At 44.7% G+C, this 12,145-nt stretch overlaps 1 protein-coding gene across 1 annotated transcript in view; it reads left to right on the top strand.

The window, feature by feature from the left end:
- The window catches only part of LOC100582236 (beta-glucuronidase-like), a 32,838-nt gene extending 25,900 nt beyond the window's left edge, over nt 1-6,938 (top strand). Inside the window, 1 exon segment of the mRNA XM_030795611.1 lies at nt 6,766-6,938. Within this exon segment, the coding sequence (XP_030651471.1) occupies nt 6,766-6,938 (173 nt within the window).
- Nucleotides 6,939-12,145: the final 5,207 nt, after the last annotated feature.

Genomic DNA, 12,145 nt, shown 5'->3' with positions numbered 1-12,145 from the left:
TTGCGTCCTCAACGTTGGCAAAATGACCTCTAAAAATGACTGAGACACGCCTCAGAAATTTTCTTTGATTTACAAATGTTTATCAAATTTGCTTTGATTCAGCAAAACACAATACCTAAAAACAAGGATATCAGAAAAATGTTGCATGACTGGCTGGGTGTGTCTTCTCACACCTGTAATCTCAACACTTTGGGAGGCCGAGGCAGGAGGATCACCTGAGGTCAGGAGTTTGAGACCAGCCTGGCCAACATGGTGAAACCCCATCTCTACTAAAAATACAAAAATTTTCCAGGCTTAGTGGCGAGCACCTGTAGTCCCCAGCTACTCGGGAGGCTGAGGCAGGAGAATTGCTTGAACCTGGGAGGTGGAGGTTTCAGTGAGCTGAGATCATGGCACTGCATTCTAGCCTGGGCAACAGAGCGAGGCTCCATCTCAAAAAAAAAAAAAAAAAAAGTTGGATAATGTCTATGTCTCTGAAAAACCAACAGATTAGGAGGCTGATGTATAAGATCTAAGAGTCTATGAATGGGGGGGAGTGGGGAAGCAAATCTTTATTTCTGCATTGCTTTTTGCGTTTTGGGTGATTTCTGCATTGTCTTTTGTGTTTTGAGTGATTGTGATTGAGAAATGTGGAATGGGTAGAATTAGTCCCATTTGGCAGATGGGTAGACTGAGGCCCAGATAGCTGCATATGGCTTACCACTCATCACACATCGAGTTACGCCTTACAAAAAAGGGATGTTGTTTCTTTCCCTGTGCTGTGCCCTCTTCTCATTTGGTAAATCTGTTTTGATTTTTTTTTTTTTTTTTGAGACAGCGTCTCGCTCTGTTGCCAAGCCTGGAGTGCAGTGGTGTGATCATAGCTCACGGCAGCTTCCAACTCCTGGGCTCAAGCAATCCTCCCACCTTGGCCTCCCAAAGTCCAGGGATTATAAGCAGGAGCCACTGTGCCCAGCCTTCATTCAGTAGGGAGTGAAGGGACCACTCAAAGTCCAAGTGTTTGCAGAAGAGAAAGAAAAAAGAAAGAAATTTTTGATGAGACAAATCACACTAAACTACACAGGGGACTCTCAGCTGCTGGGATGAGATATTCTGCCTCCCTCCTGGTCTCAGGATCCCTTATGTTAACCATGTTTCTTGGCAATATTTTACCTGGGAACAGTTCTCTTGAAAGGTCCTCCCAGAGGCAAGGACTAACTAATTTGATGGAATTTGTTACCCTGCATTATGACTCGGTGGGAGATCAGGCCCCTGAGGATAGGGAGAGAGAAAAGCTCTTCCAACTCTTTCCTGATGAGACTCTTCTAACTCTTATATGCAATTCCTTTGCATACAAATAAAACACCTCTGCATGTCAGGGACCTTCAGACCCCCACTGGACCAGGATGTCCACTGCAGCCCTTCAGCCCTGGGACCCTTCCATATGCCTAAACTTTGACCTTCTCTGGGGAGACATAATAGTTGGGGGGGGTTGTTGGTATGCAGGGAAGTTGCACACAAGAGTTGGAAGAGTCTCATCAGGAAATTTCTGGGAATGAGGCTTTCCAAGAGAAGGAGAACTGTGTGATCTGAAAAGGGACCACAGGAAGGAGATAGGTGATGGACTTCAAGAACACAGAAGCTGACCAGGCCTGCTGGCTCATGCCTGTAATCCTAGTGCTTTGGGAGGCTGAGGCAGGAAGATCCTTTGAGTCCAGGAGTTCGAGACCAGCCTGGGCAACATAGTGAGAGCCCTCCAGCTCTAAAAATAAATAAAAAAATCATGTGGGTATGGTGGTGTACTCCTGTGGTCCCAGCTCCTTGGGAGGCTAAGGTGGAGGATTACTTGAGCCTGGGGAGGTGGAGGCTGTGATTGTGCCACTGTGATTGTACCACTGCATTCCCAGCCTGGATGACAGAGCAGGACCCTGTCTCAAAAAAAAAAAAAAAAAAAAAAAAAAGAAATATCTGGACTTCTGATAACAACTCAGTGCAAGTTTAAGCAATTAGAGGATGAACATCTACCAGGCTTCTTTGTGCCAGCAATATTTTGAGAGCCCTTGTTTATTTCCTGTAATCTTTAGTGAAATGATATGTGCTGTGTGTAATTGTGCCCCCCTGCAAAAAAATTTATCTGTTGAAGTCCTAACCACTAATATTTCAGAATGTGACCTTATTTGGAGATAGTTTCTTTCCTGAGGTTATCAAGTTAAAATGACATCAGTCGGGTAACCCCTAATCCAGTATGACTGGTGCCCCTGTGCCAAAGTGAAATTTGGACTCAGGCACATAGTGTGAAGATGTTGAGAAGAGACACAGGGAAAAGATGGCCGTCTACAAGCCAAAGAGAGAAGTCTCAGAAGGACCCAACCCTGCTAACATCTTGATCCTGGACTTCTGGTCTTCAGAACTGTGAGATTATACATTTTTGTTGTTCAACCCATCCAGTCTGTAGTCTTGTTGTGGCAGTCTGAGCAAATTAATATAATAAGTCAAAATAAAAATGACTGCTGCGGCTGGGTGCAGTGGCTCATGCCTGTAATCCCAGCACTTTGGGAGTCTGAGGCAGGTGGATCATGAGGTCAGGAGATTGAGACTATCCTGGCTAGCACAGTGAAACCCCGTCTCTACTAAAAATACAAAACTTAGCTGGGCATGGTGGCGGGCGCCTGTAGTCCCAGCTCCTCAGGAGGCTAAAGCAGGAGAATTGCTTGAACCCAGGAAGAGGATTTTGCAGTGAGCTGAGATCGTGCCACTGCACTCCAGCCTGGACAACAGAGCAAGACTCTGTCTCAGAAAAAAAACAAAAAACAAAAAACTGCTTCAACATGAATGAACCTCAAAAACGTACATGAAGTGCAAGAAGCCAATGTGAAAGGCCACATTTTGTGTGAGACCATTTATATGAAGTATCCAGAACTCATAGATCCACAGGGACAGAAAGCAGACTGATGGTGGCCAGGGACTGGGAGAAGGAGGGAATGAGATGTGACTGCTTAATGGGTACAGGGTCTCCTTTGAGAGTGATGCAGATGTTCTGTAACCAGCTGGCAAGGACGGTTGCACAACTCTCTGAATGTACTAAAGGCCCCTGCATTGTACACTTTATTTTTTTATTATACTCTAAGTTCTGGGATACATGTGCAGAACATGTAGGTTTGTTAACATCGGTATACATGTGCCGTGGTGGTTTGCTGCACCCATCAAACCATCATCTACATTAGGTATTTTTCTTAATGCTATCCCTTCCCTAGCCCCCCACCCCTTGACAGGCCCCAGTGTGTGATGTTACCCTCCGTGTGTCCATGTGTTCTCATTGTTCAACTCCCACTTATGAGTGAGAATATATGGTGTTTGGTTTTCTGTTCTTGTGATAGTTTGCTGAGAATGATGGTTTCCAGCTTCATCCATGTTCCTGCAAAGGACATGAACTCGTCCTTTTTAATGGCTGCATAGTATTCCATGGTGTATATATGCCACATTTTCTTTATCCAGTCTATCATTGATGGGCGTTTGGGTTGGTTCCAAGTCTTTGCTATTGTCAACAGTGCTGCAGTAAACATATGTGTGCATGTGTCCATTGTACACTTTAAATTGAGTCATTTTCTGTTATATAGATTTCACCTCAGTTAAAAGAAGAAGATGGATGGTGTGCACCACTTGCAGATAAGAGCTGTTGGTGGGAAGGGGGTGACCTGAAGAGTCTGTGTTCCATTTTGTAGCTTACCTTTATCGAGTAGATAGAGGCTGCCTTTGAAAGGAAGCAGAAGTACATAAAATCCCTGGGACCAGTGGGAAAGAAGAAAAGGTACTGGAAACTAGTTTTTTTTTTTTTTTTTAATTTAATCTTTTTAGATGAGGTCTGGCTCTGTCACCCAGGCTAGAGTGCAATGGCATGATCTCAGCTTACTGCAACCTCTGCCTCCCTGGTCCAAGTGATTCTCCTGCCTCTGCCTCCCAAGTAGTTGGGATTACAGGCACCCACCACACCTGGCTAGTTTTTTTGTGTGTGTATTTTTAGTAGAGACAGGGTTTCACCATGTTGGCCAGGCTGGTCTCGAACTCCTAACCTCAGGTGATCCGCCTGGCTTGGCCTCCCAAAGTGCTGGGATTACAGGCATGAGCCAACGTGCTTGTCTGAAACTAGTCTTTTCGAAGTGGCCGTAGGTGTTGGATATGCCATTGCTGAATTCAGTGGACAGGAAACCACTTGACCACTTCTTCTGTTGTTGCTGACTTAAGATAGTTCCATTTATGATTGTTTGACTTACAATGGTTTGACTTAAGATGGTTCAACTTACGATTTTTCAACTTTAGGATTGTGCAAATGTGATATTTCTTTAATACAAGCCATACTTTGAATTTTGATTCAAAATGATTTATAATAACTTTATTATAAAATAGGCCTGGTGTTAGATGATTTTACTGTAGGCTAATATAAGCGTTCTGAGCTAGGCAGAATGCTAGGCTAAGGCAGGCTAGGCTAAGTTATGATGTTTGGTAGGTCTGGCGTACTGAATGCACTTTAAAAGTAGGATATTTTTGGTTTGTGATGGATTTATCAAGATGTAACTCCTTTGTAACTCAAAGAGCGTCTGTAATTGTGCCCGGCCTCATGTAAGAAAACACCTGCCCCAGTGACCTTCTCGGAATCTGGATGAATCTCTGCAGCAGATGTATTTCTTGGACTGCTTTGGCATTTTTTGAATCCCTTTTCTATGTTGGGAAATTTCCAAGCTTTTGGGACATGCCTCTTCAAGACGAAAGCCAAGAACTCGTTTCCAGGCATCCTCGTAACTAGGGCACAGTGACACAGATCCAATGTGAATAGCTGAGAACAATTTAGCAGGCAGTGACATGAGGAAGAGGGTTCTTTGCAGAATTGATTCCTGGTGAGGGTGAGAAAGGGTGTCCAGCATTCAGGGGCAGCTGAACAGGGCTCAGGATTGAGGTCCCACACCCCACCATGGGGGAGGGCTTTTTGTGCTGTGAAAGGGGTTCTGGAATGCAATATGGCATGGGCATTTGGCCTAGAAGCCTCTAGCCTTGCTTCTGTGAGCCCTCGTGGTGATTCTCAGGCTGCCTTTTTTTTTGACACGGAGTCTCACTCTGTTGCCCAGGCTGGAGTGCAGTGGTGTGATCTTGGCTCATGGCAACCTCCGCTTCCCGGGTTCAAGTGATTTTCCTGTCTCAGCCTTCTGAGTAGCTGGGGTTACAGATCCATGCCACCACACCTGGCTAATTTTTGTATTTTTAATAGAGATGGGGTTTTACCATATTGGCCAGACAGGTCTCGAACTCCTGACCTCAGGTGATCTACCTGCCTTGGCCTCAGGCTGCCTTTTATGCCTGAACTAGGTGGGGTTTTGCCAATAAGAACCTCTACTGAGACAGCCCACCCAGGCAATGCTGGACAACCTGCTTGCTTTGAAGGCAGTGTTGTGCCAAGACGGGCAGCATCTGGAGGCTCCAAGGTGGCCTTGGAGTGGTCTGTGGTTGGGCCATTTGCAGGAGAGGAGGAGTTTTGTCAGTTGATGAGAACACCCTGTACTCTACTTGGGCAATCTGTCCACCCTTTTCCTACTGTTTTTTTGTTTGTTTGTTTGAGAAAGGTATCGTCTGTCACTTAGGCTGAAGTGCAGTGGTATGATCTTGGCTCACTGTAACCTCTACCTCTCTGGCTCAAGCAATCCTCCTGCCTCAGCCCCTGAGGAGCTGGAACCACAAGTGTGTACCACCATGGCCAGCTAATTTTTATTTTTTGTAGAGATGGGGGTCTTCCTGTGTTGCCCAGGCTGGTCTCGAACTCCTGAGCTCAAGTGATCTGCCTACCTCGGCCTCCCAAAGTGCTGGGATTACAAGCATGGGCTACGTTGACTGGCTCTCCTACCTTTTTTTTTCCCTGACTTTCCTTTTGCTTCCGACTACATCTAAACCAGATTCCACCTGGACATGGCTTTCAAGACTGGAAAGAATTGATCACCTAGAGCAGGAATGGTAAACACTTTCCATTTCTTCCATGAACTGTCACATTAATCAGGCAGAGAATGTTATCCTGCCAAGCCTGAATATGGTCATGTGGTCTGCTCAACACTGCACTCCTAGCATCAACCTCTAATAGTTTGTCAACACAGACAATCAAATATCCTCACCATCTCTGCGCCACAGCCTTACCTTAAACACCTAACAGTTTGGGCACGGTGGCTCACATCTGTAAACTCAGCACTTTGGGAGGCTGAGGTGGGAGGATCGCTTGAGCCCAGGAGCTCGAGGCTGTAATGAGCCATGATAGCACTACTTCACTCCAGCCTGGGTGACCAAGAAAGACCCTGTTTCCAAAAAAAATAAAAATAAACAAGAAAAACAAAGCAAAACAAAACACCTAATATATTATGATGGGGGGAGAGAAAGGCCTTTACAGTACTGTAGTGAAAAGTCAAATGGACTGGAACCTGCATCCGCCCCTTGGGGCACTATCCAGAACTTCTTGCCATTGTCATTTCAGCAGTAACAACACAGATTTTTATAGTAACTAAATTTATAAGATTTACATAATTAGGGAATGTCAAAGGAAGCATGTGTTCCATGGGATCTGCAGTCCTTATTAAGACAGAGAACAGAGAGGGAGCCAGTTGAGGTGAGGGTTGGCTTGAAATTGGCAGCTCTCTGCAGAAGCCAGATCTGAGTAGATCTGAGGGGCTGGCACTGAAGGGCACAGTTGGGAGGACCCCAGTAAGATTTCTCTTGAGACGCCATGGGCCTGTTGGACACTCTGCCCTCTCCTAGTGGAAGGCTCCTCTGCTCTGACCTTTGAGAAAGACATAGAAGCATTGGCCTTGTTTTCTCCAGCATGGAGACACCTTAAGGGCCATCAGGTGGTGTTTCTCAATCTGGGCACAATCATCAATGGGGGCAAGAAAATCCCCCATTACCTGTTGCTGCACAACTGGCATCCTTGACCCATTCAATGTCCTTAGCGCTCCTTTTCCCTTCCCTAAAGTTATAGGAGCAACTCAATGCCTCCTCATGCATTTCCTAATGTCCCTGTTTGAGGCTAACTCATTGACTGGGTGAAGGAAAGAGATGTGTCTGAACTCACCCATGCAGAGACAGGGATGGAATGAGATCTTGAACTCCTTAATCCAAGGCTCTTTCCATTGAGATGTTCAGGTAGAAAAAAAATAAAGTTATTTCTATAGAAAACTATATGTGTTTGTGCACCTGTGTGTGTTAAGGAGACATATATATGCATGACCCAACACACAGTGTCAGCCTGAGAAACTCAAGCATTTCCCAAGAAGCTAGACTTTGTACATTTGAAATGGGATGGAAGTCATGCCCTGTACCGTAAGATTAGCTTCTCACAAACACCTAAGCTCACCCACTCCCAAGGTGCCTTTCTCTTCTCTATGTAAAGTTAGTTTGCATTACAGCAAGGTGTTACCGACATGTTGGGTTCAGTCTAGGTTCTGCTGTACACTGCACAGAAAGCCAATCACTGAGACAATGAGTAGTGCCAAGGAAGAAGGCTTTAATTGGGTGCTGCAGTCAAGGAGATGGAAGATCAGCCTCAAATCTATCTCCCTGACCAACTAAAATTAGGGGTTTATACGGCAGAGAAATGTAATCGTGTGGAAAACAGGAATTAGGGAGAGGAAAGGAAGAGAAGTTGGCCAACAGGAAGCAGGTAATTGCTTAGGCAATTATGATGGATGAGGGGTCTGACATCTCATTATCCAGATGTGGTGGTCTCGTGAGTTTCGGCTACTTGATTCTATCTGGGAGGCCTGATGGTTGGTTTCCTGAGAAAGGAACTCAGATAAGACAAACATAACTTTCTTGAGTTTAAAGACTGGGAGGGCCAATTTTTATCTTTATTCAAAAGAAACTATAAACATCATTTCTAGGGGACAATTGGGATGGTTTTATAGGGACATTTTTGTTGAAGAATGTCTTTTGTTCTTACCTTTTTATCCATGGTAGTTATAGCTGTTTACACTCAGGACACACAAACACTCAAGATACTGCCTCTCTGGCTTGTAAGGGACATCAAGTGATATGGTTTGACTGTGCCCCTACCCAAATTTCATCATGAATTGTAGTTCCCATAATTTCCACGTGTCATGAGAGGGACTCAGTGGAAGTAATTGAATCATGGGGACAGCTTTTTCCATACTGTTCTCATGATAATGAGTAATTCTCATGAGATCTGATGGTTTTATAAACGGGAGTTCCTCTCCACATGTTTTCTTGCCTCCTGCCATGTAAGATGTGCCTTTGCTTCTCCTTTGTCTTCTGCCATGATCGTGAGGTCTCCTCAGCCATGTGGATGTGTGAGCCCTTTAAACCTCTTTCCTTTATAAATTACCCAGTTTCAGGTATGTCTTTATTAGCGGCGTGAGAACAGACTAATACACCAAGGCAGCAAGTGCTTGGCCCTATCTAAGGGTTGGAGGATGACAACCGTGCAGGGGAAGCAGAGACTGGGCATTGCAGTGGAGCTCTATCAGAATTTCCTCTTGGGCAATAACTACCCTCTCCCATCCCTAATGGAGCTGCCATGTTCATTTATGACATTATTCATCCCTCTCCCCTCTCTCATGCTACAGCTTATTCATCTGGGGCTGAGCACTTCACCCAAACAAGTTTATAATTTCCTTCCTTGAAATACTTGAATGCATGATGCCTTTACCACCACATTGGAACTATGGTACCACTTGACCGTAGTTCCTTAATAGTAACTAAAACTTTGATGTTTGGGGAGCTGTTGGCATCTATATTTTAACCATGTGTGGAAATCCAGGCAGCTGGGAGCCTGGGGGAAGTAAAAATGCAGAGAAAAGCAAGGACAAGAGAGGGGAAGCCCAGTCTCTGGTTCTGGAGGATTTGGAGGTCCATTTCCATCCTGCCTATTTCAAGGCTGTTTCTGAAACTGCCTTTGCAATAATTATGACAGTGAGAGAAATCTGACTGTCTTTGTTAGCTTTAAAACAGAGGTGATAACAGTCCCTTCCCGAAACTAACCCCCTCCTTGCTGGGGGACTGAAACCACCTTTGTAAGACTAATGAAAGGCTGCAAGGTTAGGATAATGGAAGGGGCTGGAATTCTGCTAAAATGTAGGTATAGTTAACGTTAATCAACCATTGTTATTTAGTTTGATTTTCTATAAGCCCTGTATTGCTCAAGTCTTTTTAATCAGAGACACAAGACTTGTAACTTCCCCAATTGCTCCCATAGATAACATCACTACTGTCAAATCCTAAGATTAGTTTTTTGGTGTTTTTTTTTTTTGAGACAGAATCTTGTTCTGTTGGGCAGGCTGGAGTGCAGTGGCACCATCTTGGCTTATGCAACCTCCACCTCCTGGGCTGAAATCATTCTTCTGCCTCAGCCTCCCAAGTAGCTGGGACTATAGGCACATGCCATCATGCCCTGCTAATTTTTGTATTTTTAATAGAGTGGGGTTTTGCCATATTGGCCAGGCTGGTCTCGAAGTCCTGGCCTCAAGTGATCCACTGCCTTGGCCTCCAAAAATGCTGGGATTGCAGGTGTGAGCCACTGCGCTTGGCCCTTAGATTAGTCTTTGAGATGTTTTTCAGACTTTTGCTTTCTGGAGACTGACTGACTTCACCGGGACCTGCGATTCACACCCAGGAACTGACTCCCACCAGAAACGGCCACCCAGAAATTGATGAGTGTGTGAAGACAGTTTGATTGGACTCCTATGATTTCATCCCCAGCCAATCAGCAGTTTCCATTCCCTGGCCCCTTGCTTACCAAATTATCCTTAAAAATCCTAGCCGCTGAGCTTTCAGGGAGGCAGATTTGAGAAACATCTCCCATCACTCTGCTCAGCTGCCTTGCAGAAATTAAACTCTTTCTTTGCTGTTTTCAGTGTGTTAGGATTTCTGGACAGTGGGTAAGATGAATCTTGCAGGGCTGTTACCATTTATACAACTGTTCCTTGGACCCCATGGACCAATGAATTTCTTCCTTTGCCTACACTAGTTCACAGTGAGTTTCTGTCATTTGCAATCAAGTTCCCCTAAGTAGGTCCTGAGTCTGCAGGGTGGACATCTGTCTCTCCTTGAGTGTTGCGGGAAGTCAGGGACCCTGAATGGAGGGACCGGCTAAAGCCATGGCAGAAGAACATAAATTGTGAAGATTTCATGGATGTTTATTAGTTCCCCAAATTAATACTTTTATAATTTCTTATGCCTGTCTTTACTGTAATCTCTGAACATAAATTGTGAAGATTTCATGGACACTTATCACTTCCCCAATCAATACCCTTGCGATATCCTATGCCTGTCTTTAATCTCTTAATCCCATCATCTTCATAAGCTGAGGAGGATGTGTGTCACCTCAGGACCCTGTGATGATTGTGTTAACTGCACAAATTGTTTGTAGAGCATGTGTGTTTGAACAGTATGAAATCTGGACACCTTAAAAAAAGAACAGGATAACAGCAGTGTTCAGGGAACAAAGGACATAACCTTAAACTCTCACTGGGAACAAGGGACATAACCTTAAACTCTCACTGCCAGTGAGCCGGGGGGAACAGAGCCATATTTCTCTTCTTTCAAAAGCAAATAGGAGAAATATTGCTGAATTCTTTTCTCAGCAGGGAACATCCCTGAGAAAGAGAATGCATCCCTGAGGGTCGGCCTCTGAAATGGTCACTTTGGGGGCAGCTGTCTTTTACGGTCATAGCTGTGGGATGAAATAAGCCCCGGTCTCCCGTAGCACTCCCAGGCTTATTAGGATGAGGAAATTCCCACCTAATAAATTTTGGTCAGATCAGTTGTCTGCTCTCAAACCCTGTCTCCTGATAAGAAGTTATCAATGACAGTGTGTGCCCAAAACTTTATTAGCAATTTTAATTTCGCCCCAGTCCTGTGGTCCTGTGATCTCACCCTGCCTCCATTTACCTTGTGACATCTTATTACCTTGTGAAGCATGTGATCTTTGTGACCCACACCCTATTCGTACACTCCCTCCCCTTTTGAAAATCACTAATAAAACTTGCTGGTTTTACGGCTCAGGGGGCATCATGGAACCTGCCGACATGTGATGTCTTCCCTGGACACCCAGCTTTAAAATTACTCTCTTTTGTACTCTGCCCTTTTATTTCTCAGACCGATTGACACTTAGGGAAAATAGAAAAGAACCTATGTGAAATATAGGGAGTGAATTTTGCCCGATAGAGTGCTACCCAGAGGGAGTTCATAATGAGGGCATCTGAGTGACAAGGGCCCTTTAGGCCAAGCTTCAAGAGGGTAATGCAGTGTTTCTCCTAGAAAGGCAGTGGCAGCCCCGCAGCAGACTCTGGGAAGTTTTCACAGTAGCTTTCTGCTGTGTAGGAACTCTGCTGTTAACCTTTCCACTTCAGCCTGAAGCTACCCCCAAAATTTCCAGACACCCCCTGCAACCCCAGTCTTGAATGAGAGGCTCTACAACCTTATCGTAGACCCACCCATGACTCACAGGCAGACCTGCTGCCTAGAGACACTCTTTTCAGTGGAGTGAACTTCATCTCCCTGAGACTTTTTGAAAATCTCAGGGAGATGAGATTATTATTTTAGTTGGTCTGTCTCGCCATATAGAATACATGACCCAAATATTGTCTCTTCCAACCCATCCCTCTCTACCTGAGAATATTTTTGCAAATCCCATTGCATGTGGGGAACAACTATCTTTTCAATAAATAATCCCAAAGCACCAGAAGGCCTGGGACTACAGGTGCATGCCACCATGCCCGGCTAATTATTTTGTGTTTTTAGTAGAGACGGGGTTTCACCGTGTTAGCCAGGATGGTCTCGAGCTCCTGACCTCGTGATCCACCCACCTTGGCCTCCCAAAGTGCTGGGATTACAGGTGTGAGCCACTGTAAATTATTTTAACTTTTCCACCAGATGAACAGGAAATGTCAGTGATGGACCGAAGAAAACATTCCAAAAACTATTTCCTTTTGTCACTAGGGTTTGCTAAGCCTAGTTAGCCTCAGACTCAGCCTCGAAGAGGACAGAGAAGCACTTCTAAAGGTAAATGTTTTACTGCATACAGTTAATCTATTAGAGTTATGCTTGTCACTTAATTTGTGAGTGCAAATTATTTCAAGACAGTGTAGCTTTTACGTACTCTCCTGTTAAAAGCACTGATATT

This window comes from Nomascus leucogenys, chromosome 17 (assembly GCF_006542625.1).
Source record: "Nomascus leucogenys isolate Asia chromosome 17, Asia_NLE_v1, whole genome shotgun sequence".
NCBI lineage: Eukaryota > Metazoa > Chordata > Mammalia > Primates > Hylobatidae > Nomascus > Nomascus leucogenys.
Note: the sequence above shows the minus strand (reverse complement) of the source record. Positions and strands in the feature narration are given on the sequence as shown.